The sequence below is a fragment of the Oenanthe melanoleuca genome, chromosome 19 (assembly GCF_029582105.1).
Source record: "Oenanthe melanoleuca isolate GR-GAL-2019-014 chromosome 19, OMel1.0, whole genome shotgun sequence".
In the NCBI taxonomy this organism is placed as follows: domain Eukaryota; kingdom Metazoa; phylum Chordata; class Aves; order Passeriformes; family Muscicapidae; genus Oenanthe; species Oenanthe melanoleuca.
Genome location: NC_079352.1, coordinates 3,866,876 through 3,894,253, shown reverse-complemented (window position 1 = coordinate 3,894,253; position 27,378 = coordinate 3,866,876). Strand labels below are relative to the sequence as shown.

At 57.4% G+C, this 27,378-nt stretch overlaps 3 protein-coding genes across 6 annotated transcripts in view; 1 reads left to right on the top strand and 2 right to left on the bottom strand.

The window, feature by feature from the left end:
* The window catches only part of TAOK1 (TAO kinase 1), a 63,191-nt gene extending 54,443 nt beyond the window's left edge, over positions 1-8,748 (top strand). Inside the window, exons 18-20 of the mRNA XM_056506384.1 lie at positions 863-1,075; positions 2,145-2,327; positions 5,722-8,748. Coding sequence (XP_056362359.1) covers positions 863-1,075; positions 2,145-2,327; positions 5,722-6,183 — 858 coding nt within the window. The 3' untranslated portion in view covers positions 6,184-8,748. The remainder of the gene's footprint in view (positions 1-862; positions 1,076-2,144; positions 2,328-5,721) is intronic.
* A 4,861-nt stretch (positions 8,749-13,609) lies between these two features.
* On the bottom strand, positions 13,610-17,676 carry ABHD15 (abhydrolase domain containing 15). The gene is made up of 2 exons (XM_056506390.1): positions 16,523-17,676; positions 13,610-15,350 (listed from the first exon to the last, which is right to left on the bottom strand). Exons 1-2 carry the CDS (start codon positions 17,581-17,583, stop codon positions 14,873-14,875), a joined length of 1,539 nt encoding a protein of 512 aa, XP_056362365.1. The 5' UTR covers positions 17,584-17,676; the 3' UTR covers positions 13,610-14,872.
* Positions 17,613-26,207, bottom strand: GIT1 (GIT ArfGAP 1). Of its 4 annotated transcripts, XM_056506386.1 has the most exons (22): positions 25,978-26,207; positions 22,993-23,126; positions 22,800-22,912; positions 22,610-22,715; positions 22,449-22,535; positions 22,209-22,339; positions 22,037-22,131; positions 21,914-21,956; positions 21,706-21,732; positions 21,371-21,419; positions 21,215-21,287; positions 20,503-20,600; positions 20,311-20,422; positions 20,105-20,232; positions 19,875-20,027; positions 19,565-19,792; positions 19,400-19,453; positions 19,043-19,129; positions 18,866-18,939; positions 18,592-18,774; positions 18,400-18,463; positions 17,613-18,299 (listed from the first exon to the last, which is right to left on the bottom strand). In XM_056506386.1, exons 1-22 carry the CDS (start codon positions 26,027-26,029, stop codon positions 18,087-18,089), a joined length of 2,304 nt encoding a protein of 767 aa, XP_056362361.1. In that variant the 5' UTR covers positions 26,030-26,207; the 3' UTR covers positions 17,613-18,086. The 4 variants fall into 4 exon arrangements, with proteins under 4 accessions (XP_056362361.1, XP_056362362.1, XP_056362363.1 ...); XM_056506387.1 differs by lacking the exon at positions 21,706-21,732; XM_056506388.1 differs by lacking the exon at positions 19,400-19,453 and having other exon boundaries at positions 25,978-26,206.
* Between the last annotated feature and the right edge of the window lie 1,171 nt (positions 26,208-27,378).

Here is a 27,378-nt window from a genome sequence, read left to right as displayed (position 1 = left end):
CATAGAAAGATACAGAGGACTCCAGAACACCTTCCTTTTCAGGATCTTGAAACACTTAGTACATGTTAAACTTCACAGGCTGCTCTGAAGGCAGATAAAAGAAAAGAAATAATTTCTTCAAGGTCATACAGCAAAACTGGATCCCAATACCTTTTCCAGGATTGGTGTACCCCAACCCTATTGTAATCACAGATATGTCTCTGAACAATACAGAGTAAGCCTCCAGTGGGACTGGGAAATTGTTTTGTTTGCTAGACCAGCACAATACTACTGTTTTGTGGTGTACATTTTAAAGTATCTAGTCTTCTTTGGGTTTCTTTATGAAAACCAGGCTCTATCAAGGGTTAGAATACATCTTATATTCATCAAACCCTCAATGGAAAAAGCATTGTTCTTTTTTCCTGTCCTTTCCCATGCACCAGATCCACTTCTTTTCATAACATTCAGTGCTGTTCATATATATGTGCCATACAAGCACAGTCGTGTAAGTATGGCTTTTAGTGCTAATAAATATTAGTCCTGTCCCTCAAGAACTTTTCTTGAAAAGCAGCACCCAGGACTGGATCCAATCCAGTGACAAATGTGAGGCTCTTTGTGCAGAGACAGCTGTATTTAGGCTGGAGCTTTGTTATAAAAGTGTCTGTATTGTAATTGTTTCGCACAGTAGCAGTGTCAAAGCAGCTGCAGCAATAGTCATTGCCTCTTGTGTATTTTGCTTCCCTCCTTGCACTGTAGATGTTAATATACATTTGTGGATTCTTGAACTCATATCCTTAATGTAATCCTAAATATCCATTTGAATGGATATTTCGCTCATTTGAAACATGCTGGTTTTTTCTTTGTGTCCCCTCCATCTTTCCAGTCAAAAGAACTACAGATAAAGAAGCAGTTTCAGGATACATGCAAGATCCAAACCAGACAGTACAAAGCACTGAGAAACCATCTGCTGGAGACCACGCCAAAGAGTGAACATAAAGCTGTCCTCAAACGGCTCAAGGAGGAGCAGACCCGGAAGCTGGCTATCCTGGCTGAGCAGTATGATCACAGCATTAATGAAATGCTCTCTACACAAGCTGTGAGTCGCCTCCAAGGGACCCAGGGTTCCTCAGCCAAAGAGGGATGTTTGCATTTTAACCGCTCTGTATCCTGACAGTAGGCTTTCTGCTTCCTTGCTGCACACACCATTCCCTGCACACTCCTTCCTCTGTGTTCAGAAAGCTGAGCTCAAACGCAGAGGAAAGACCTACCACCCCTCCAGGCAGGCTGAAGCTGAAGCTGCTGTTGTAGAGATGCAAAGTGATGCATCTGTGTGGCCAGAGGACTGCTTTTGCATGAAATATGGCAACATAAACATCCCTGTTAGAGCATCATTACATAGTGTGCTACTGGCTGTTTTAACTCATTTAGATTTTGATTTGTTGATGATACCAACCCAAGCATGTGCCACTGGTGGAAGATGCTCATGGAGTCATGGAGGAGTCCACAGTTTTGACTGTAAATCTGAGGTCAAACTGTTGTGAAAGTTCTGTGATTCCTTCTTTAAGGAACGACCACATGAGCAATGCTTCAAATCCTTGCTACAGCTAAATGTGCACTTTCCTTTGCAATTCTTGCATACTGCATCGTGCTCACATCACTTTGTACACAAATTTAAGGCTGTGAGGCAGGGTAGCTGGCTTCATTTATGATGGGAAGGTTAAAAGTTCAGTATCATATTGCTTTTAGGTTTATTTCATTATATCCTTGTGCTCAAAGTCCTGCATTGGCAGGGCTATGGACTTAAGTCTCCTGGGTAGAGGTAATTGGTTAATCCAGTTGAACAGAGCAAGAGAGCTTCTCTTTGCCTGTAGCAAAAGGAGAGCTGAGGATGTTTGCACCTCCAGCAGTCTGGTCTCTGCAGTGTGGATCGTGGTTCCTGAGGCGCCACTGCTCATCAGCATCACTTGCACCAGTGCTGTGGGCTCACTGTCACCAGTCTTTGTCACTATAGGTCCTCTGTTCAGGGAAGCGAAGTACAATAGAGACCAATTGTGTTGCTAAGAAAACAATGTCCCAACCCATTCTCCCCCTCCCCGCCGTCCTCCCCTGGAGTGTCAGCAGTGGTTACCCCATGGTGAAACGTCTCTATTGTCTGTCCTTCCCAGCTGCGTTTGGATGAGGCACAGGAAGCAGAGTGCCAGGTTTTGAAGATGCAGCTGCAGCAAGAATTGGAGCTACTGAACGCATATCAGAGTAAAATCAAGATGCAGGCAGAGGCCCAGCATGATCGGGAGCTGCGTGATCTTGAGCAGAGGGTGTCCCTCCGCCGGGCCCTCCTGGAGCAGAAGGTAAAGTGGGCATGTGAGCATCCTAAGCACACTCCATATTTCAGATCTTAAATTCCACTTATCAGTGAAAGAGAAACTGCTCTTACTTTGCTGTATATAGTAACACAGATTATTTGGGTGTTTGTCTCTTTGGGGTTGAAAGCTCAGTGACACATAGACTAAACTTTCTGCCAGCTCAGCCCTCCTGTATGAGCAGCTGCTGGCTGGGATAGAGCTGCCTGAAGTGTGCCAGAGGGAGTTGTGCCTCTCTGGGCAGAAGGGAAAAGAGAACTGTTCTCTCTGGAGATTGGCTTCCCTGGCCCATCAGAGAGCAGACAGTAACAACCTAAAGCTGGGGGCTACAGTTTCCCTTTGAAATTAGGTGTCTTATGAGCAAACTCAAATAGCCAAAGCCACTGCTGCTCCCCAGAGCTCAGCTTGTAGTTGGCCAAGTGTGTTCAGGTGCTTCTTGTTTCAGTTTGTTTTTCTGTGCAGTGCCAGACATGTGTAGAATTTTGAGTGGCCTACACAGACCAAGGGAAGGGAAATGCACCAAAAACTGGTGAAAGGAAACACACTGTCAGTCTTCCTCCTGCAGTTGTTTTCCCTTTGGACTTGCTCCGTAGGTGTCAGCCATTGCCATTCACACAGCAGTTCCCAATTTAGCTCATTGGTGTGTATTAAATTAGGACAATTGCTCTGAGGCTCTTCACACTGAAATTCTTCCAGGCACTAATGGATGGATGCTGGGATAGTCCTCAGAGCACTGCTCCACCTCACGGCCAGCCAAGGCAGCACCCCAAAGGAGGCAGCACAGCCCTGTTGGGCTTTGGTCTTCTGCAAGGAGATAATTGCTCTCAGAAAATGATGGATGAGTTTTTGAAAGCAGAGTTCCTGTGTGTCACTCGTGTGCAGTAGCTGCCTTTAGACCCCACTGCTGGTAATTTTGGTCCCAGCTCCCAACACAGCCTGGCACGAGTATGGATTTATCTGGAGGTGCATTGCCCTCTGGTGGCATGAGCTGCTCGGGGAGGAAGTGCCACAGTGAGCCAGTGCTCCCTGCTCTGTGGGAGCAGAATGTGTTGCAGATAGTGTTAGAAGCTGCACTAAGGCCAGCAACTCAAAAAAGCCCACATCAACCAACAATGTTGTGGAAGTCTTCCATTATGTACCAGGATTGAAGTCTGTGCATGGAAAATCCCTGTGGAGGATTTGACATCAGTAACAGGGATAGGAAGCTTAGCAATACTATTTCACAGAGAGAAAAAATAGATTAATAATTTTCTATATGTTTGTGTCCTTAGAATAGCAAAAAAATGGATGGTGCTTCAGCTTTCATAGATGCCTGTGGTAGTGTATGTGCAGTCTTGGCACATGAAAATCACAAGTCATGCACCAGCAATGAGACCTTGGTGAGGTTCCAGTCTCTTGGCAGTGACTCAAGGGAAAACATGTGGGTCCAGGGGCAGACACGTTGTTCTTTTGCAGGGGTGTTTTTTGGGAGGAAAGGTGATGTTCTGTTTTTGTAAGAACTAAGAGTTGCCAGTGTTCTGGTGTGGGTCCCTCAGCGATGTCACCTGGTGTTTGCTGGCATGTGCTAACTGAAGCTGGCAGCCAGAGAAAGGGCAGGTATGTGCACAAGATGAATGTCTGCATTTATATGCACAAATAAATGTGTAGCCTGTGGCAAAGTCAGTCCTTGGTGTTCAATAATAAACCAGATTCCAGAAGTTAGTGTTTGCATAGAAATCTGCTTCCTTTTCAGCAGGCTGCTCTTTGCTTTTGGTGGTGCCCATCACCATAACTCACCAGAGATACATGTCATGTCCAGCCCTGGAGTAAAGAGGGAGTAGCCAAGCCCCATTGATGTGAAATGTTGTTTGTATTGCACCAGCAATGAGCATGTCCCAAGAGTGTCTTTAAAAGAGTTCAGATTTAGTCATTTCCTTCCCACATGCCTCAGACACTTCATTTTCTGAGTGGCTTGAGTGATGTCACTTTAACAAAGTGTCAGGCCTTTCAGTGAAATTCAGTTGCACCAAGTCCTGTGTGTTACACTGTCGCTGAAACTGAAAATGGTGACATGGTGAAGACCTTGGAAAGGGAGGATTCCACTTAGCTATCAGAACAGGAAAAAAACAAGCGGGGCATTTTAAAGAGCTAGTGTTAGAGAAGGCACCTTCTTCCTCTGCTGCCTTTGTGGCTATCAGCAGGAATGGGGAGCAGAGCTGCTCAGTGCAGAGTCTGTCACTCACCTAGAGTAACAGGCAAGTAGAAAAGGAGTTTCTGAAAGCCCCAAATGGCTCAGGAGATGACTCATGCTGGAGCAGATTGCTTCCTCAATTCCAGATGAAATTGCTTTGCATATTCCCTGACTCAGGCAAGAGAGTGCTTACAAGTACAAGGCTCTGCCTGGTGCCTTCAACACAGACCCAGATAACACCTCTTGGCCATGTTGCTGCTGACAGCAGGGAGATGGCAGTGAGCTGTGCTGAAAGTCCTGGCTGCTGCTTTTTCCCCATTTGGTCTTTTTCACTGAGGCAAAAAGAAGCTTTTTCAGTGCTGGCAAGAAAATAATGGCTTTTGGTTCTCCACCTGACTGCAAAGATTTCAATAAGAAAGGCTTCCATCCCTGTCTGATGAGTGTCAGGAGGCCATAGTCCGGTGTTTTCAGTACTTAGAGTGCTGATCCCAGCGCCCCTACCAAAGTAGTCTTGGAAACCAATTTGGAACAGTGTTATGGGGGAGAAATTTGAGTTGTCAGCTTGCATGTCATCTAGCTAATAATCTGCCACAAAACTCAAACAGCACTGCCTATGTCCTTCAACCACACACTCTGGAAAAAGTATCAGGGCATTGAAATATGAGGAAACCAAATTAGGAAAGGGCTAGATAGGAGATGATGAATGCATGAGCTAAGAAAATCTGGCCAGTGAACATTAGAGAGGAAGCTGAATGTGGGCTTGTGCATTGAATCCTGAAGAAAACAGCAGTCATCATCATAATCATCATCAGATTCAGCTACAAACAGCGAAGGTCACCGTAAGCTGTGCTGGCAGGCTGTACCTGAAGGTGCTTTCCCAATAGGCTTCTATGGAAGCTGTAGACCTTGCTGCATCTCAGAAGATTAATCTACGTCAGGCTGTTGGTATCAGAGCAAACTTTAGATTTGCATCCCTCAGATTTGTGTATTCACCAGGGAACAGGACTAGCAGCCTCCAGCTGGTGTTCACAATGCTTTGGCCTGTGTGGGTCTGTGGGATTTAAGCCTTCAAAAATTCACCCTTTTACAATCAGAACAGACTGCCAGTTTCCTGCACAATCACAGGGAGAAGGTCCCTCAGTAGCTGTTCCAGGTCCTCCAGAGGCTGTGCCTGTTGTGCTGCTACAGACTGTCTCTTTTTTTCCTTCCTAGATTGAGGAGGAGATGCTGGCGTTGCAGAACGAGCGCACCGAGCGGATACGAAGCCTGCTGGAGCGTCAAGCTCGCGAGATCGAAGCCTTTGACTCAGAGAGCATGAGGCTAGGTTTTAGTAATATGGTTCTTTCTAATCTCTCCCCCGAGGCGTTCAGCCACAGCTACCCGGGAGCTTCTGGCTGGTCCCACAATCCTACTGGGGGTGCAGGACCTCACTGGGGTCATCCCATGGGTGGCCCACCGCAAGCTTGGGGCCATCCAATGCAAGGTGGACCCCAGCCATGGGGTCACCCCTCGGGGCCCATGCAGGGGGTACCTCGAAGTAGTGCTATAGGGGTCCGCAACAGCCCCCAGGCTCTGAGGCGGACAGCTTCTGGGGGACGGACGGAGCAGGGCATGAGCAGGAGCACAAGTGTTACTTCACAAATATCCAATGGTTCACACATGTCTTATACATAACTTAAACAATAACTGAGGGTGGCAATTCCACTGGAGCTGTCTGCCAACAGAAACTGCCTACAGACACCAGCCCAGCAGCCTCCTCAGTGCGGTGCTGACGTGTGGAAGCTGGGTGCACATGGAATATTGTATTCATTTTGTAAAGCATTACGTTTTGTGTTTACTAACTGGGATGTCATAGTATTTGGCTGCAGGGTTTGGGGGGGGTGGTTTTTGATTTTTTGTTTTGTTGTTGGTTTTTTGTTTTGTTTATTTTTTTACTTTTTGGAGGGGTCTTGGGAGGGCGTCTGAGAGATATATGCAGTTAGTCAGAAGAGTTGGCTGGTGGTCATCACACTGACAGGACAGAAGGGCCTCAGACTGCCCTCATCATGCCATCCATGTAGGAAGTCTGAGGGAGAATGGAGACCTCCTCCCATGTCCATAAATTTCGATCTGCCACCCTGCAAAAACCAGGCGAGCTGCCTTTAAACCAACATCCAAGGGAGGAACAGCTGGATCTTCTGTTCCATTTTTATTTGTCATTCAATTGGATTAATTTTTAGGGTATTGCCTCTGCCAAGAGGCATTTTCAAAGAGTAGGTGAGGAAGAAAGTGAGAAGAGAGGCCAAGAGACACCAGGGCTCCACAGGGCCCTTCTACCCAAGTGCCCACTCCGTGTCGTGTAAGAAGTGATGTTCTCTCAGAAGGCACTGGTCAGCTTCCCGAGAACTCTGTAGGTAAACCTGTCTGGAGGGAACAGGCTAGGAATGTTGGAAATTGTCTATCTGCTTTGGCACTCCCTGACTGTGCTGCTGGTAGCTCAGATGAGGTTGGGCAGAGGAGCGTAAGTAATGCACTTGTACAGCTAATACTGTGACATCTCATTTTAGCTAAGCATCAGAATAATTCTTGGAGCCCAGCGTAGTCTTTTTTGCTCCATTCAGAAATGTTTAGAGTTTCAGCCAATCAGTCTCAAATGCCAGAGGTGTTCTGAAGGATGCCATAGTCACAAAATGCCATTGATCGGGTTTTTCATTATTACACTACATCCACCAATTTATTACCTTTTTGGCTTGTTGCAATTTCCTGTTTACATGTAGCGTGTAGCCAACTGTTGAAATGTTTAGTTGCCATGGTGTACCAGGAGGAGCTGAGCCAATGACTCTTTCCCAGCTGATGACTAACCCACATCACCACTGTAGATCTTGCTGCATGTGAGGCTCCTTTTTTATTATTTTCATTGCTGCAATACTTCACAACTTTTTACAGTCCCTTGAGATGCTGTGATATTTTGGCAGCATGAGAGAAGGCACTACTTCCAGAGGGCTCATTGGAGCTGCTGTACTACTGAAAGGAAGCAAAGGTGGTTGTGAAATCCATACAGTGATAAAAGGTCAGGGAGTCTCATAACTGAAGGACTTTGTGGCATTGTGTCATCCCTTAGTGCTGGGAACCAGAGATGCCCCCATGCTCTCGTGCCAGTGCCAGGACGGTCTGGGTCAGCCAGGACTGTGGGAAGAACAGGTAGATGAAGTTTGGTTTCAGGCAAAGATTTCTGTCTTGGGGACTGACCAGCCAGGGTTCTTTGTAAATGTTTTCCCTTGCACACTAATCATCTTGAAGAAAACACTAGCTGCTAACTCTAGGATTTGCCTTTAATATGTTTATAGGGCTCAAAAGCGAGGTTTTCCGAATGTGTTTGTCCACGTGACATATTTATATAGTAAATAGTGTCTCGCTGCTGTTCAGTCCTCGACAGGGCGGCGTTCTTTCATTAGCTAAATTAACATCCACTCCCAATCCTTAACTCTCTGCCAGTGCCCAGTGAATCCAGCTGGGATTTCTAGCTTCTTGACATAGCGTATCACTCTAACTGAAGATGGAAACTCTACCAAAACGTGTTTGAGCAGCCCCTTAGTAAGGAGTTTTGTAGTACTAACAGTTGACAGAAGCCTGGGATGAGGTGTGGGTCCCATGGAGGTGCCTCTGGATGCTCCTGGGGGCAAGTGGTGACTGTGAATTGTCCTGTCCTTTCCTCTGCTATGTTTTTATGTGGAATTGGATGTTTTGGGGTCACTCTTTTGCATTGCAGTGTCGTTGGAATGCAGCAAAACTCATTTAGGAAAGGTACCTGTGTTTTCCTAGGTTTGGAAGGAGAGACAAAACCAAAATGAAAGGCCAAAGTTTTATTGGGGTTCACCATGTGAGTGTGGAGGGTGTGCCCAGAGCATGGTGCTAACACAGCATTTTGAGTTCAGCTCCTCTACCCCAAACAGCAGCAGCTACAGTGGAGACAGGCTATACCTGCAAGTTCAGTGGGTTCATTCTTCTGCTTCTGTTATGGTTTGAATTTGGTCAAAGTCTCTGGCTTAAATTGAGCTACTTCAACAGAATTCTCTCAACACATCTCTTTGTGTAATGTCAAGCATGACTGAATGCTGAATCCAAATGATGGCTATCCCATATTGGCTTTTTTGTATTCAAAAAGAATTGTGTAGTAACCATTTTTACATGTATATCATGTGCAGACCTGGACTATTCCAACAAGTTAATATTTTAATTAAAATAGTTTGCAAAAACTGATTCAGATCAACTGGTCTAAATGTGTGTGTCCCTGTGTGTACGTGGGGGAAGAAAAGCTGTCCCAAAACTGCCTGGTCTCAAGAGGAAGCACCTCATTACACAGCTGTAGCCAGAGGAACTCAGGGTCAGGCTGTGCCTTGGAGGTATTTGAGGAGGCCCTTGGTGTTGAGAATTTTAATGTATCTCAGGTTTATTTCTGAGATACATGAACAACTGTGCAGTAGAGAGATGCAAACACTCTCTGAATCAGTTTGCAAACTCTTATTTTTAAAAGTGTTTTAAAAAGTGAGGCCAGTTGCTCCATGTTGTGCTCATTGCAGTCATGCCCTAACTTTGGTTTTAAAATTACTGTAATCTGTAAATTGTGGAAACTACTCCAGTACCTCAGCAAAGATGTTTTCTTGCATCTCTTACGTTCATATTTAACACTGGGGAACTCTTCTGTGTGGACTACTTTGCCAACTTTATTGCGGTATGTTCAAATCACCAGCTTGACCCCTGAAATCTCTTTTCTGTAGTTATTTTTCTCTCCCCTTTTCAAAAACCTGAAGTTCTGGTGTAGCTTAGCCCAGAGATGGAAAAAAAGAGTAGCCAGCTTTTTTATCTCTTTCTGATTCAAATTTCCTTTGATTTTATTTAAAATCAGTGAAAGGGACCACATTTTCCTTGTTTTCCCTGGTCCCAGGGAGCCAGCAGCCACCTCTCCCTTCCACTTTAAACATTACCTACTTTCTTCCTTGGATGCAGCACTGAAATGGAGGCCACAGCTCTGTTTCACCTGCATTCCCTCCAAGCCTATGAGCTTCAAAGAGGTTGAACAGCTGAATACCTGGTGTGATACCAAACTTTCCACAGAAAAATTCCCTGCAGCCATTACTTGCCTGGCTTGGGGCCAGGCTGGCATCGCTCTGTGTCCCACCCAGCCCTCCCTCACTGGAAGAACGGGCACTGCACACTCGCTGTGACCTGCACAAGGGTGCAGCCAGGGTGTTCCTGGGGCCATGCTGTTCTTTAAACCGCCTCGCCTCCAGGCTCCCAGCCCTCAACCCTGCTTACGTGCCATTTCTTGAGAGGCAATAAATCCTATCGTACCACTGTCTACCATTACTCTGTTGAATACGCACATCTCTCTGGATATATATATGGTATCTCATTTGTATATATTTATATACTCTGTATGTACGTGTGTGTGGGTATAGGTGCACACACACCTCATGCTGTGCATTTCTGTCAGGGCACTTCAGTTCTGCTGTTCTTTAGCGCTCCTGTTTGTGAGCAAAAGCAGCCCCTCAGCAGGGCTCTCGGGGCGAGGGCACAGACGTGGCACAGGCTGTGCTAAGGCTGATCCCTTGCTGAAGTGCAGCCCTGCTAATTGCAGCTTGCTTTTTCTGGGGCATGAGAGGGTAGGTAGCTGCTGCGGGTGTGCTGTGAAGGAGAGGAGGGAACCAGAAAGTCAGAAGGCAGCGGAGAAGAAAACAAGATGGTTTAGCGATAGGCAAGCAGTGAAGGCAATGTAGGGATCTGCTGGGGAGGCGGCGAGTGGGCCGGTGAAGTGCTCAGCAGGCTGAGCTCAGAGTCCCCAGCTGCGTCTCGCCACGAGAGATCACAAGCCTGGCACGGTCTTGGCTCGCTGCACCGGCACTGGCTTTTGGCATTGCTGAGGTGGAGCCGCCGCTAGCTCCGAACACTGACTGCCTTGGTGTGTGTCTGATACCTGGAGGTTCTTAGGTTGTGCGGAGGGGCAAAAGAGAAGCTAAATTGGAAGATTTAAAGTACACGTGTGTGTATGGTCTATACATCCATATATACACACAGAGATGCTCTTGGTCCATTCTTTATTCTGCTTAGGCCTGTGTGCTTCATCACTCAAGTCCAGCCAGCAGCAGACAGCCTCGTTCTCTCCTGGGTGCTTGCTCTGCAGTTCTAGTGAAGCTTGCCCTGGTCTTTTTTATAGTAGAGGGGCAAGTGGCATGCTGGACACCACCAGCTCCTCAAGCTGTGAAGACCCTTCTGACCTTTTCCTTTGTCCTCTACAGACCCCATCTTAGGAAGGCACTGACAGTTCAGGGGATAAGCGGTTCTCGCATGTGTCAGGTCACGCATTTCCCCCTAGGACACCTCTCTAGCTCAGCAGAATGCCAGCCCTGGGCTCTCTTTGTGCTACCAGAGAATTAAGAGGCAATATTTCCCCTGTCCCTTTTGGAAAGTCTCTTGCAAGTTTTTTTAGGAGAGACTCAGGTTTGTTGGGTCATTCTTACCCTTTCCCAAGGAGTAGTGTTGTTTTTAGCTGTACTCCTGCCTGTAGGACATTCCCACCCCAGTGCTGGCCCGCAGTGAGCCCAGAGCCATGTGCCAAGGATAGAGGAGTAGTGGATACCCAGGCAGGGATGCTGGTCACTGTCCCTCTGCTGTGGTTGTTTGAGTTTGCACTTTTACGAATTGATTGAGCCGGAGTCTTTTGAGAAATATACATAAAGCGCTCTGGGGGGCGTTGGGGCTTGCTGTTTGCAGCCAGAAAATAAGAAAACGTGCTAGATCTAGTGGTTTTAGTGAACATCACCCCACCAAGGTTACCTGCCACCCCACGGCAGATAATCCAGGTTCCTGTTGCACAATGAGGTTCAGCCAACTGGGGCTGTGATGCTGCCTGCTGCATCCCTGCCCCCTTCTCCAGGGGAAGGAGAGCCCTTAGTCAGCTAGAGAAGGACTTAGTGTACTAAATCGGATTTGCCGGCAAACAAGCACCTTAACCACTGAGCTGTGGGTCTGGATACTTGCACTTCACCTGAAGGCTCCCTGGGCGGGAGAAGGCAGTTTGGTACATGACCATTGGCTCTGCACCTGCCTGGCATCCTCAAAACATCCTTAAGCCATGTCCTAGGGAAAATAAGACCCAAATATCAACTCCCGCTCTCATTGTTTTCTCTGAGTGCACACAGTGAGACCAGGAACCAGGAGGGCCGAGCGTTGCCCCCACAGATGTGAACAAACCCTGGGGGGAAACTTCCCTCCACCTTGCCCCTCCGGCCCCCTGCCCCGCTCCCCACCCTTGAGTACGGGTACCTCAGAACATGCACAGTTTGAATTTTCACTGACAATTAGTTTAATTATTGTCAGTGAAAAGAATTGTAATTATCTGTAAATATGTAGTTAACAAATTGACCTAGTTTCTGTATTTTTTAAGTTTTTGTACTAAAATTTATAGATACAGTATGTGCCAGCTAGCAAAAAGCTACTGTAATTGCCAGTCGTAGTTCAGCATGCACCTAATCCCCGAGACTTGTCCAGTGATGCTGTAAAAGGAATTTGTGCTTAAATATTGCGAGCTGGGGAGGCAAACAGCTGCTTGCCCAGGGCTTTCAGCCTCCAGCTGGGTTTTCCCTGATGGCTGTGTGGGATCTCCTTCCCTTGGGCATCCTGTGCCACACGGAGGGCAGTGCGAGGGACAGAGGGGTGGCTTCGAGCTTGCTCTGGAGCTGAACTCAACGGGAACCAAGTTCAGGTTCTTTGCTGCAGTTTAATACTGGCTTGTGACTATGTTTTTCAATCTCTCTAGAAATGATCTGTTTTTCCCCTTCCAACTGCTTTTGTCTTAAACCTGAGTTCATCTAAATCTACTGGAGGAAAAAAAAAACAAACAACAAAACAAAAAGACTTTGATTTGAGATCGTTGCCTGCTTTTAGTGCCAGGATCACACATTTCTATGGCAACTCTGAGCTCAGCGAGTGCAGAAATCAGTGCAGGGTTGTTGACAAGCTGAAGTCGGCGGCCGCTGCCTCTGCATGGCTCCGGCAGAGCCCGACCGTGGCTGGTGGCAGCTGCCAAGGCGAGTTTGGGGGTACACTGTGGTGGCTTGTGGGGGTCCTGGTGTCCCCACCCCTCTGCAGCTGGCTTGCCCTGCAAGACCCGCTGGTGGGTGAGGGGTGGGCTCCTAGGAATGGTCAGGATCTGTGCTCTGTGTCCTGTGGCAGAGGCAAGCCTGTGAGTCAATAGCTGTGCTGAGCATCCCGGGAAGCTGTGAGCAGAGGAGTTGGAGCGCCGGTGAGGCTGTGCTCTCCGGGTCTGGTTGTCATGAAGGTTGTAGGGAATGGGAGCTTGTTAAGGGTTCAAGGATCAGAGAAGGAGAGGCAGACGTGCGTGTACGGGTTTGGCTTTTGGCAGGCAAACCACCCGCTTCCTTTCTTCAGCTTTTCTTCCCTCCTAACCCCCCGCAGCTCTTCTCCCTGCTTGCTTGGAACAGGAACATTTTTTTTTTTTTTTTTTTACCTGCCTAGAAACGGCTAAAAGATGGGGGAGCAGCCCTGATGTAAATAATTAACGTTGCAAAGTGAAGTGTGTATAACATAAAAGGCTACAGCCCTTTGGTGACTTGTAAATGCTTTGAGAAGGTTGTGGTAAGACGTGGAGGGGCCAAGCGACCTGCCCGGCCCCGCAGCCATCGCTGCCCCACCGCCACCGCGGGGCCGGGGGGTCGGGACAGGATGGGGGGACACCCCAGGCCCTCGGCCATGGGACCCTCCCCTCGGTGTAGTGGATGGGAGGGTAGCGTAACGTGTGTAATACGGATAGGAGAAGCTGTGTGAGGTGTGTATAGTGTATATTTTTTAAAAATAGCTTGCTTGTGTTGTGAAGATTTTAAAGACAAACTTGAGAATTCTAGCCTAACTATTAACACAAGTTTAACATCAGTTACCCCACTGGGTTCAGAGCCTCTTGAATGTATATTCCTTTTTGTAACCTAAATGACCTATTCTTCTACCAGTCAGCCAGACATCCTATTTATATTTTTAATTTTATATATTACTTTCCATTTGTTTTCATTATTTCCAGCATGTTTCTGGGTTTGGGTTTTTTGTTTGGGGGGGGGGAGTTTCTTTTTGCACAAGAATTGTGTGAAGTCAAGGAAATGTTAACTCAGACCTGGTATTTTCCCAACTTGTTCCCTCTCCCCTTCCTCTCCTCCACCCCTGTTGTGTTTTTTTTTTTCTTTCTTCCACCAACAGTTTGGGATTTTTCTGGGCTGGGATGCAGCGGGTGGGAGGAGGGGATGGCTCTTTTCCATTTGCAGCTTTTGTGCAAATGCCAGGTCTTTTTGCCAGTCAACTAAAAACATGCTTCACTTGCTGGTTGCTTTAAAAAGGAAAAAAAAACAAAAAAACCTAAATAAAAAACAAAAATGTAACCTTATCAGTGCGATGTAGACCCCGGCGGGAGGAGGGGAAGTGCACACCTGTAGCCACACACCTCTGGCTTTGGCTGCAGAACAAAAGCAAACCTTTCCTGGTGAGGAGGTGACCACAGGGCAGCTGCTGCCCGAGCCCGTGGAGGGTTTGCTGGGCACAAAGCTCCGTGTGCAGCCGGGCTCGGGAGCGCCACGCCTTGGGCTCGCTCTTCCCTCTCGGAGACCGCCTGCTCGTGTGCACGAACCCAAGAGCTGCCTGCTGATGACAGCAAAGCTGTTGCTGCTTTTCCTCTCCTCCTCCTCCTCCTCCTTGCCCTTCTCTCCCCCTCCCCAAGGAGGTCCAGCTCCCCAACAAGAGCTCGCCCAGCGCCCGGCCCCAGCGCCACGGCCGTTTGTTCTGGGGCATCATCCAGGTATGGCCAACTGTGCCACAGAGCATTAGATAGAAAAAAACACACACATATCTGCTGTTTTACTATGAACACTGGTCTGAGGTTTCCAGGCTCAGCACCACGGTGATGGGCCACGAAGGATTTAACCAGGGGAATTAAACTCCTTCTTGCTTCCGTGTCTGGTAGCACCAGCTGGTATGAGTGAATCTACAGGTGTGCGTTTTCCTTCTTGTAGAAAATGCCACGAGCACTAACTGGTAAGGCTTAATGTACAGTATATTGTCAGTATTCTGGTATTCTTCTGGTTCAACATACATTATAGCTCATATATAACCTGTATTAATTGTATAGATTGTGCATTTAAAGCTGTTACCAAGTTGTCAGAAAATAAGAGAAGAGAAAAAAAAAATAAGGTCATATGTAATATTTTGTTTGTAAGTATCCTTTGTATCATAGCAAAGGAAATGTTAAAAAAAAAATCAACTGTAATAAAGTAATTTTAGTACACGGAGTGTCTGCCTGCCTTTGTGAGACCCTGCCCCAGGGAGGCTATCGAGTGTAGGACCTCTGCCAGGTGAACACGGGGGGCTCCACCGGGGGTCCCCCCCACCTGCGGGGCCGCGGCAGCCCCTTCCTCCTCTCCTCTGTCCGCAGAAACTCGCCCATGGCCCTGAAATACTCCAGCACGGCCTCGTGAGCCCAGCATCGCCCCGTTCCCCGCCGGGGGAAGCCGCAGTGCCCCCCGAGCGGGCTGAGCAGCAGGAAGAAGAAGGGGCTGCTGCGGAAGAGCTCCCGGGGCAGGCTGCGGGCCGGGGGGCCGCGCACGGGGTCATCGGCGCTGCACAGGCACAGCACCGGCACCGCCGCCTCGTCCGCATCCCGCAGCGGCTCGTTGCGCTCCCAGTAGCTCTCCCAGCTGGTGGGGCGGCTCCGAGTCCGGCAGAAGAGGGTTTCCTCCAGCTCCCGCAGCGAACGGCTGCCCAGGAGCCTGTCCATGTCCACCACCTCGGCCAGGGCCCCCGCGTACCTGCGGGGAGGGGGCGGTCGCCGTGGGCTTGGGGGTGCAGGGGTGCCACCGGGGGCTGGCGGCGACAGGGAATGTTGGCAGGGGCTGGGACATGCTGCAGTGAGGATGGAGGGTCATAGGGATGCCATTTGGAGCTGGGGGCTACAGGGATGCTGCCATGGGGGTGCCACCAGTTTGTGTGCCCACGGGCTGCTCGACAGTCCTGGCCCTGCATGCAGGGGAATAGGGGTGACCTCGACTGCCCCAAGCGCAGAGTGGCTTAGGAGGCCCATCCCAGCCCCTTGCCAGGGATCCTGGCGGGTCCCCACAGCTCAGCCCGGGTGCCATGACAACGGGAGACAGCCGGCACTCCCGTTTCGTTACCGTGACAGCAGCATTTGCAGCGGGAACTGGGAAATAGGGAGGGGGAAGACTCTCTGCTGTCCACCCCCCCGCCCAAAACCCCATCCCTGCAGTAAGCACTGTACCTCGTTGCACCCATCTGGGGTTTGCTGCAGCTTCACCTGTCACCTGTTTGCCCCTACGTTTTGGGGCTTGCCCGCATTTTTTGCCCCCCATCTGCCCACCTGCAGGGTGCCTTAGCCCCCACAAGCTCTCAGCACCACCCGGGGAAGTGCCCACTTGCTCAAGGCCTTGGCCCAGGGCAGTTTGTCTCCTGCCTCAGCCAGAGCTTGGTCCACTCGAGCCTGGCTGTGTTGGGCAATCGGGAACCCAAACCCCTTGGGAAGGGATGGAAGCAGTCACAGCCCCCTACCCAGCTGTGGATTGGCATCACAGTCCCCCCCAGGGCAAACGAGAGGGTCAGGGGCTGGGGACAAGAGGCAGTGCAGGGAGAGGGGCTAGGCCCACACACCCCTCAGGGTCCAAAACCACACAGGGGCTTCACCAACTCCCCCCAGGAGGGTGACAGATCTCCCAGCTCAGGAACCCCAAGATGTTGCCGCAGCCCCAGCCAGGCTGGGAACACATGCTGTGGCCCAGTTGGCCCCATGGCAGCCGGCTCCAGGCTGGTGTTCATTAACCAACATGTTTTGCTGCCCTCAGCACCTCTGCCCCTGCACTGGGGCTCCCGGTGCCGGCAGCCGCACCGACCCCATGCACACCCCAGGGATGACCGAGGGGTTCCCGAGCTACCCCCGTACACCTCCCCAAGCCCAAGGGGCTGCACTGACCTGCTCAATCCCTGCTTGAGGTGGAGGAGCAGCGGCCACTCGTAAAGCCAGGGCATCCCAGCCTCAAACCAGTCCCGGCCACGGAAGATGGGAGAGAGGCAGGCGGCGGCGACAAGGCGGCTGGAGGAGCCGCTCTCGCCCAGGTAGGCGAGCAGCAGCCCCGAGCCCGAGCCCTCGCTGACGGCCAGCAGAGAGGCAGAGGGGTGCCGGCACCGCAGGTAGGTGACAGCCTCCCGCAGGTCCCCGGGATCCCCGAAGGGCTGGAGCCGGGGGGTGGTGAGGGGGCAGCCGTTGTGGCCCCGGCGGTTGAAGATGACGGGGATGAAGCCCCGCTCCAGCGCCCGCAGCCCCAGCTGCAGCAGCCCCGCCGTCACCTTCCCGGCAGCGTTGGGGATGAGAAGCAGCACCGGGCTGGAAACGCTCCCCCCACCTCCCGCAGCCCCCCACGGCCCCACCAGCCAGTCCAGGGCCACCAGCCCAGCGTCGGGCATTTGCAGGAGCTCACGGGCCACCACCGGCTCCGGCTCAGGTGGCTGCAGGAGCTGCCACAGCATCTGGAGCTGGGGCCAGCGCGGCCACGGCCAGCGTCCCCCCCGCAGTGCTGCCGACCGCCCCAAGCTCCTCACCAGGTGCTGGGCCAGAGCCGAGGGCTTGCACAGCAGCCGGCAGTGCCCTGAGCCCTCCTCGGCCATGAAGGGGATCCCCTCCTCCTCTTCCTCCTCCTCCTCTCCCACGTCTCCAGGCACCTCCAGCCTCCCTGGCCAAAGGCACCAAGCCAGGAGGCCCAGCCCCACGAGCACGGCGGCTGCGGCCACCAAACCCTCCGGGGACAGCATGGAGGCGGCAGCAGCCCCAGCCGGCAGCCCCGGGTCCGCAAGACCGATGGCGGGGCCGCGCTGGGAAAGCCCAGCCCCGGGGCTGGGCAAACAGCAGGGCTGTGCCGGGGATGGCGTGAGCAGCCGCCAGCAGGGCCAAGGGGACTGGGTGAAACGGGAGGGACACGTGGCCAAGCCCTGCCCGGAGCCGGAGGGGTTGAACCCCCGCAGCCACCGACCCTCCATGGGCGCAGGAGCCGGGGGCCGGGCGCCCGTGCAATGCTCACACCTTTATTGATACAAATGTACAAGGACACATCTTACAGTGGGGAGTGCGGCCCCGGCACGGGGCGCGACACCCGGGGAGGGGTTCAGGACGCCCGGGGGAGGGGGGGCGCCCCAGTCCAGTGTAATGCCGTGGGTGGTCTCGGGGCCACCCAGAGAGGGGTTTTGTGGGGGGTGGGGGTACAAGGCCACCGCCGCCACGGACAGCTACAGAGCCTATGTACAGGATAAGTTAGGCGCGTGCCACGGGGGCGCGGGGGCTGTACAGGGGGACGCAGGCACCCGCCCCGCAGGCTGAGCACCAGCTCCTTGATGGCGCGGGGGGCACGAGGAACCCCGCACTCCGGCTCCCCAAAAAAGGCCACTTGCAGCCACGCTCGCCCCAGGTGCCGGCTGCTGCCGGAGGGAGGGGGGAACACAGAGAGTGCAGGGCCCTGGGGACACGGGGGGACGCGGGCTGGCGCTCACTGCTTCTTCTCACGAGTGGTGATGGTGACCAGCTGCTTGGCGGCCTTGGCGATGTCGTAGGCACACTGGATGACCTGCTGGGTCAGGAGCTGGTAGTCCACGGTGGCGCCGGGCTCGGGGGGCACGGTCTTGCGGCACTCGCTCTGCAGCCGGTAGGCGCTGGTGTTGAGCAGCCGCAGGGAGCTCCGCACCGTCTCCAGTGCTGGTTTCTGTGGCACAGCACAGGACCAGTGTCAGAACCTACGCTCAGGGGGCTACCAGTGCCTGGGGGGGACCACACCCATGCCAGGGACACACCGCTCCTCCTACCTTAGGGAAGAGTGATGCCATCTCTGTCACGGCTGAGTGGATCTTCTCTGAGCAGGGCACAAAGCTGGGGGCAAGGAGAAAGGGTGAGCAACGTGGAGGACAGCGGCTCCTGACCATGGAGGGTGACAAGGGCATGGCCCCACCCTTGGTCTGGGTGTCCAGAAGGACCCTGAGCCTGTGCCCCAGTCCCACCTGTCATGCTTGGACTCCTGTGCTGCCCGCAGCAGCTCCTGGATGTTCTTGGTGACCTGCTCAGTTTTGAGGATGACATCCTCCGTGCTGGGTAGGCCAGGGTCCAGCTCCCCGTCCAGCGGGTCCAGCTCATGGGGGAAATCCTCATCCTTGCTCAGGTCCACAAACCGCTTGCCATCCATACTGCAGGACCAACCAACCGCCCTGGGTTAGTATCAGCCCCCCATCCTTGTGTCCCCACGTACCCTGGTGCAGCCCCAGCCCCACCACTCACCTGACCAGAACCTCACCGCCCTGTGTGTTGTCATAGTCGCTGTCAGTGCCGCTGCCATGCCGGTCCAGCTTGCTCTGGAGGGGAGAGGAGCAGTGTCAAGCCCTGCCCAGCCCCATCCCCACACAGGGTCGGGAGTCTCCCCACCCCAAGAGTTGCTCCCCCTCCCTGATACGTCACCATGTGTCGGGCACCATCAGGCGGGCAGGAGAGCAGCGGGGAGGATGGAGGGAAGGGCACCGAGGAGGCAGATGGACCTTTCCGGATCTGGAGGGGGAAAAGAGGGGAAGCCCATGCTGAACAGGGTACAAAAGGGTGTGGAGCCGACCCCGGTGACGTGCAGGGGAGGACGAGCACAGGGGACACCACCACCCTGCATGCAGGAACATCACGGAGCTGCCATCCCTTGGGGAGGTCCCCGGCCTGACCCAGGGGGGTGCAGGGCGGTGGGGGACAGGACATCCCAAAGGCCACATCCTGGGCAGGCCACAGCCACCACGTCCCATGCAGGAGCCGCCCCCGCTGCGGCCCCCTTACCCGGTACACGCTGGCCGGGATGTGCATGGAGTACAGAGCCTCGTCCTCCACCTCCTGGCGACACACGAAAGGTTACGGCCCCGCGGGGACAGGACCCAGCACCCCGTGGCGCTGAGGGGACAGCTGCACCCCAAAACCCTCCCACACCCAGCCCAGCACACTCACGCTGGGGCTGAAGGGCTGGAGCCGTGTCACCAGCTCCTCCACCGGCTGCCCGAAGGGTTTCAGCGCCGAGCCCGGCTCGTACATGGAGAAGGCCTGGCGGTCCCGGCGGTGTGGGGGGGCCGTGCCTGGGGGGTGCCCGTGCTCCGGCCGCTCGCTGGGGGCCGGGGTGGGATGTGCAGGACCAGTCTGCTGCCGGATCTGCGTGTTCTCTGCCTGCAGCTTGTGGATCTGCAGCCAGGAGAAGGGGGAAGGCATCAGTGAGGAGTGGGGAGTACGCTGAGGAGGGGAGTCCCGCTGGCCCCACACCCACCTCACGCTGCAGCCGGCGCAGCTCATCGCTCAGGCTGTTGTTCACCTTCATCAGCTGCTGCACCTTGGCCTCAGAGGCAGCCAGAGCCTTCTTCACCTCCAGGTACTCCTGCAGCGTGATGGGGCCATCTGACAGGTCGGAGGAGTCCATGCTCTGCAGGGAGAGGAGCTCAGCACTAGGATCCCAGAGCTGGGGGTCTGGGTGGGGGTCCAGGCCAGCCCCGGGCTCACCCTGGCGCGGTTGTTGCGGGAGGCGTTGCGCAGCAGCTCCTGGTCCGTGTCCTCGTCTGAGGCGACGCTGTCGTAGTCGTGCTGGTCGTCCAGGTCGCTCTGGCTCCGCAGCGAGTAGTCGAGGGCGTCTGGGGGAGGGCAGGGTGAGTGCTGAGCACTGGGCAGGGGGAGTGCTCAGCCCCGCCTCGCTGCCCTCCCTGCCTCACCTGTGGGGCTGAGCAGACTCTTCCCTTGCTGCCGGCGCTTGGCTTCCCCAAGGATGTCGATCAGCAAGGTGGCAAACTCCCTGGCGTTGAACCTGGCCAGTTTCTGCCGGCCCTGGGGGCAGGAGGGGGAAAAAGGGGATGAGCAGGGGTCTGGGTGCACAGGGGGGTTGTGTGGCCCAGAGGGGGCCTCACCTGGTTGCGCGTGGCTGAGTACTCGGGGTTGACAGGGAGGAAGGGGACGGCGCTGCGCTCGGTCACCAGCGTGCTGTGGTTCTGCGTCGTCAGCCAGACTGCAGGAAGGCACCTGGTGTCAGACCGGGGGGACACAGGGCCCGGACCCCCCCGGACAAGCCGGCTGCAGGGCCCGGAGCCGGCAGGACGCAGGCGCGGGCGCAGGGCCAGCCCGCTGGGGCTGGGAGTGGAGCCTGGCCAGGCTGACGGGAATCGCCTCCCCCAGCCACCCAGCAGGGCTGGGGACCCCCCATAACCCCCTAAGAGGACCCCCCATGCTCTTCACCCTTGCAAGCACCAGCTCAGCACCCCCCAGCCAGTGGGAAGATTGTTTGACACGTCTGTTGGCACCCGCCCCGCCACAGAAACGGGACAGCCCCCACCCTGCCACCCCCCAGACCGGGGGCACCACCGCAGGCTGAGCCCCCATCCCTGGGGGATCCCGGCACCCACCTCCGGCAGCACCCCAGCCCTGGCACCCAGCGGCGGCCCCTCGCGCTGAGCAAACCTTCCCGGCCGGAGGAATGAAGAAGGAGGGGCCTGCGGTCCCGGCGGACGCATCCAGATCGGGGAGGGGAGCGCAGGGCTCAGCCGCGGCCCCGCCGGCCGCTCCTCCCCGCGCCGAGCCCGCCCGCCCCGGCCCCGGGGGCTGCACCCCGCACGCCCCGCTCACCTGCGTCGTTCTCCCGCCGGTCCACCTCGTCGTACACGTCCATGGCCAGCTCCTCAAAGAGGCGGTTGCTGAGCTGCAGCAGTGCAGGGGACAGTGTCAGGCAGGATGAGAGGAGCGGGAGGGAACCCCCCCAGCCCTGTCCTGGCCCCCACTCACCGCCTGCAGCTTCTTCTTGGCTGCCTTGGCCAGTTCAGAGAGGTCCAGGCTGGGAGGTAGGGGGGAACAAAAAGTGGGGTTATTCCTGGCCTGTTCCCCCCAAAACAGTCCCCAGATGCATCCCACCAAGACAGGAACCCCCCCCTCAGGCATTGGGGGCTTCACCAAGCAGGGCTGGCAGGCAGGCACAGGGGGATGAGGTGGCAGGGGGCGAGCGGGACCCCCCTCCCCGAGTGCCCCCCAGGTGCTGGGCTGGGCCGAGCGGCCAGGGCTGCTGGGGGGCCCATGCCAGCAGCATGGGGGGCCCCCGGAGCTGAGCGCCGAGCGGACAATACCTCTGTGCCATGCACTTTGGGCGCACCCTGCGCTCCGGAGAAGGCAGCGGAGGGAAGAACAGGATAAAGGCGGATGTTAAACGCGCGGGCACGCCGACCCCCCGCCCCCCAGGGATGCTCTAGTGACCGGGGTCCCCCCCTCAGCCCAGCAGGGACGCCGGGGGGGACATGGGACAGGGCAGCGGGGCCACGGGTGCCAGGCACTCACCTGTCAGCCATCTGCGGGATGATGTAGTGCCCATTCTTGTGGTCTGCACAAAGACAGGGGTGGTGAGCAGGGCCACGGGGTCCCTCCAGGGTAACCCCCTCACCCCAGGACCACCTCACTCACCCGGCTTCCTGCCGCAGAGGTAGAAGGCCAGCCGGTCGGTCAGCTCATACTGGCACTCCACCAGCCGCTCCGCCAGCTCGTGCTGGGCTGCCTGCCTGTGGGAGGGCCGGCAGGGGTGATGCCCACCCTAGGCGGGGGTGCAGGCAGGGGTGAGCCCCTTCCCTGCCCTCACCTGGCATAGTCAATGGGGGTCCGGCCATTCACATCGGGCGCCCCAGGGTCGGCACCGTAGACCACGAGCAGCTCTGCCTGCAGGATCTGCCCGGCCTTGGCGGCCACGTGCAGTGGTGTGGTGCCCTTCTCCTGCGGGCATGGGCAGCCTCAGCCCTGCAGCCTGCATGTGGCATGGGGCTCCAGGACCCCCCTGTGCCCCACGCCACCTCTGGGGTCCCCGAGCCCCACCAGAGCTCACCGGGTGGAAGAAGTTGGCCTGGGCACCCAGCGAGAGCAGGCGCAGGCAGGTCTCCAGGTTGCCCGTCCGCACGCTCGAGTGCAATTGCTGCAGAGGAGAGAGCTGGTAACGGGGGGATCTGTCCCCACTGCGACAGGGGGGTCCCAGAGCCCCCACCCCACCTTGCTGAGGTCCTTGGCAGTGACGCCATCATCATCCCGGCAGGGCAGCTTGTGGACGAAGGCCAGCATCTGGTACTTGGCACGGATGAACTCAGACTTGGTGGGGCTGGGGGTGGGCAGAGGGTTTTGGGGTGAGGAGGGGGTTCCCAGACAGTGCTGACCCCCTCCCCACAGCACAGGGAGCACTCACTGCACTTTGTCCTGGGGGTTTGCCTTCCGGCGCCCGCTCTGCACTTGCGCTGGATCCAGCAGCGAGTGCTCCCAGATGGAGTTGGCCCCATTGCTCGCCAAGGTGTGCACCATCTGCAGGGGACAGCAGGGCCCAGTGGGCACGGGGGGTCCCAGTGGCCATCTCCCCACATTCCAGCGTCCCCAGCACGCACCTGGAGCAGCGTGGCGGGCCAGGGGCTGTGGCGCAGGTGCTTGACGATGGAGATGTGGCGGCCCAGGCTGCGGTGCACGCTGCAGCACTCGTCGCAGATGAGCACCCCGCGGTTGATGGACGCCCAGCCGGGGTCTGCGGGCGGCGTGGGGGTGTCAGCGGGTGTCCCCTCCCCATGGGTCCCCTCCTCGTGCCTCCATCCAGCAGGGGGGATGCGTTGCCACAGCAACCATTTCCCAGGAGATGGAGAGGGGCTCAGCCCATCACCAGGGGAAACCCACGGGTTTCCCATAGCAACCGCCAGACAAAAGGGGGGCAGGGTTTGGCCCCCCACCACCAGGAGGACAGCTGGTGGCAGGGATGATGCCAGCAGACTCTGATCAGGGGCACCCTGGCTAACTGCGAGGTCACTCAGCCCCAGAGCTGCTGGCTGGGTGTTTGGGGGGTCCCGTGTGGGGCACTGTGCCCCACTGTGGGTGGGCACCCCCAGTCCACGGGCTCCTACGTAGGGTGGCCACCAGTTCTGCAGCCTCAGCACCCCAGTGCAGCCAGCCCACAGGACACCCCAGCTCCGGGGCAGGTGCCACGGCCCCCCACGCTGCCGTGCCCCTGCAGCCCCACGCTGGCCCCGGCCTGCCCTGCCGGACTGGAGCCCTTTGTGTCCCCGCCGGGAACAAAGGGCCGTTTGAGCCGCCGCGCTGGCCCCGCGCTGGCACCGGCCCCGGCACCCGCGGGGGCACCGCTCCCGGCCAGCAGCTCCCCACGCCTGCACCCCAAAAACAGCTCCTGGGGACCAGGGGTTCCTGCGCCGTGGTGCGGGCGTTGAGCTGCAGCTGTTCACAGCAGCATGAGGACAGGATTTGGGGACCCCCGCTGGGTCACAGCCTTCCCCCCTCTCCCGGGAAACGCAGGCAGGCACGGGGTGACGATGCTGAGTCGTTCCGGTGTCCCCTCCGCCGGGCACCACGGGGGAGTCCCGGCCCCACCCCCTCCCCTTGTTTCTGTAGGTCCTACACAAACACCACACTGTCCCACGGCGGGGGAAGCCCCAGGCCGGGGGATACAGGGCCTGGGTGGGGGGTGGTCCCACTGTCCCGATGGCCCTGAGGGGGGACAGTGGCCCCACGACCTCACAGAGGGAGGAAGGCAGGCAGGCAGCCAAGCCTCCCCCACTTCCTTCCTCCCCGCAGGGTCCCCGAACCCTCCCCACGCACCCCCCAGAGGACCCCGTTTTGGGGGGCACGGCATCCAGCCATGCTGCAGTGCTCCGGGGTGGGGTGGGGTGGCCGGGGGGAGCGGTGGCCCCCCCAGCCTGGCAGCCCCGCGCACGCAGATGGCAGCGCCTTGGCAGCCGGTGCGGCGGCATCTGTGCCTTCGCACCCGCTGCCCACGGCCACCGCCGGGAACAGGACGCTCCGTGCGGGGGGAGCCGGCCCGCGGCCCCCCAAACCGCGTGGATCCAGGGTATCCCTGGGGCAGCAGCCCCTCCTTCCCTCGGACAGCTGGGATGTGGTGGGATGCGGGTGGGCACTGCAGCAGCTCGGGGAGTGCTTGCACAGGGACACCCCAAACCCTGGGAGGATCCTGGAGCTCCCAGCACCTCAATCCCTGCATCGGGATGTGGACTGACACCGGGACCCCCCAGCAGTCGGCCCCGCACTGCTGATGGCAGGGCTGGGGCCAGCTGGCATCCGTGCAAGGGGCCAAGGGAGGCCGGGCAGAGGGACCAGGGCGCCCCACGGGCACTCCCCATGCAGGGCCAGGCAGCGCATCCCCGGCAGCGACAGCGGGTGCTCCCAGCGCGCTAGGAAACGGCCTCTGGACTTTATAACTCATTTCCTCCCATGGCTGCCAGGCGATAAGAGATTGGAAGAAACTGGTTTCCATTTCCCCCGGCCGCAGCAGGGAGCCCCGGCACCGCCCCGGGAACCCCTGGCCCCCCGCTCGCCCGCGGGCACGGGGGATGCCTGGAGGCAGGGCAGCCTTTCGCCCACGCGTGCCGACAGCTCTCCTGGCAGGATCCGGCCATTGGCACGTGGCCGGAATAATTTCGGCACAGCCTTGGCCCGCGGGCAGCTTTCCGGGGCCGGCTCGGAGACCCGTTCATTCATTGCCGTGGGGCCACCTGCACCGGCTACGGGCAGGTTTGGGGTCCGGCCCTATCGTGGGCAGGGTTTGGGGGGGCCAAACCCACCGTGACGCCCACGGGAGCGTGCCCGGCGTGGGGGCTGCGGGCAGCGGCACCGCCGGGGATGGGAATGGTCTTGCCCAGGCTCGGCTCTGGCTTGCAGCGCCCAGCTCACCCGACCGGCACCGCCAAGCCCGGATCCGGCTGGGGTGGGTGCTGGCTGTGGGGTGCAGGAGGGTGTCCCCCATCATCCTGCCGTTTACAGGGTCACCAGCGCTGCTGGCACGGAGCGGCGCGTCCCCAAGGCTGTGGCAGCAGCCCCCGCGCCGGGGTGAGAAAGCGGCGGGTGGTGCAGGGGGGCGGCGGGGACATGCGGGGTGCGCTGGAGCGGCACGGAGGAGGGCATGCGGGGGGATCGGGGTCGTGTCTGGAGTGTACTGGGGTATTCCAGGAGGCTAAAAGGGGGCGCACCACGGGGGTCATGAGTTTCATCAAGGCGTTTCACTGGGGGCACATCAGAGGGTTCCTCGGGGGCAGAGGGGGGACTGAGTGGGACTCCCCTGGATGTGCAGAGTGGGGTGCAGAAAAGAATAACCAAGGTGATCCTGGGGGCACTCGCGGAGTGCAAAGGGGTCTCGATGTGGGGTGTAAAAGGAGAAGCAAAAGGGGTCACGGGGAGCAAATACCGGGGCTTACAGAGGGGGCAGCCGGGGGTGCGGGGGACGCACCGGGGGGTGCCGTGGGGCGCAGAGGGGGCTCCCGGCGGCGCGGGGGCGCGCAGGGCAGGCTCCGGGGACGCGCAGGAGGCGCGGGGGGGCTGGCGGGGCCGTGCCGGTGCCGATGCGGGGGGGCCCTTACCTGGGGCGCTGCAGTCGGCGCACACCTCTGCCCGCGGCGCCTTCCGGGACATCCTCAGCGGCGAGGCGGGCCCGGGCCCGGGCCTCTGCGCCAGCGTGGGGCGGCGGCGGCGCCCCCGGGCCCGCCGGGGGAGCGGCGGCGGGGAAGGGGGGGGGGGCCCGGGCGGCGGGGCGGGGGCGGCGGGGCCCGGGGCGGCGGGGCCGGGGGCTGCCGGCTGCTCCCAGCGCCCGGCGGCTCCGCAGGAAGCGGCGCAGGCCCGGCCCCGGCGGAGGAGGGGCCGCACCGCCCCCGCCCCGCCACCGGCAGCGCTGCCGCGGCCGCCCCGCACCGGCACCGGCGCCGCCCCGCACTCGCAGCCGCACCCGAACCCGCAGCCGCGCCGGCACCGCCCCGCAGCGGGACACGCACCGGGACACGCAGCGGCACCGCCCCCGCCCCGCGCACCGACCCGGACCCGCGCACAGAATTCGCACGGCACCGGCGCCGCCCCCGACCCGCAGCCGCACCTGCAAACGCCCCCCGGGCAGCCCGGTCCCGCTCCCGGGCACCTCACCTGCTGCTGGGCATCAACCCTGCCCTTGCTCTGCTCCTGATCCCGGGCATCCCCTAGTCCTGACCCCAGTGCCCTCCTCGGTGCACGCCCGGTCCCATTTTCAGCCCGGTGCACCGTCCTGGTCCTGCTCTCAGCCCTTGTCCTGTTTATCCTGGAGGGGTGGCACGGCTCCCATTCCTATTCCGGGTCCTGTGTAACTCAGTCCCAGCCCAGGGCAGCCCCAGATTGCTTCAGTCCTGCTCTGGGCACTTGTTCTGGATCCAGCCGCAGTCCTGGGGCACCTCCACCCCTCTTCCCAGTGCCACCTTTGACCCCACTCCCGGGCACACCCCTTCTGCAGGACACTGGGTTGGGCCACACACCCCTCAGGGTGCTCACCAGGGGATTTTGGGGGTGGGTGGGGGGATTGGAGACTATTTGGGGTCTGCTCCCTCCTGAGACCCTTTAAGCACTTGGACCAGAGGGGACACCCCGCAGATATCCGGGGGGGCAGACCCCAGCGGGAGGCAGGGCAGTGGGGACATCGTGTCCCCCAGCACCGTGGGGCAGGCGGGGTGACCTCACCGCGCTGCCGAGGAGGTGGCCCATGACGTCATGGGGCAGGGGGATGGGGGATGCTGTGCGGGGACAGGGGCGGGGGGATGCGACCACCGCCACCGCCGCGGCTGAGCAGGGCATGCGCTCCCCCCACGGGCGGGTGGGAGCAGCGGGGTGCGGGGCCGGGAGCGCGGCGCCGGCAGAGGCCGGGGCGGCCGCAGAGGCCCAGCCTTGCATTGTTCTCGGGCGGCAGCCGGAAAACGCGACGCCCGCCCGGGAGAGACGCAGGCGGAAAAGGAAACGGGGCTGGG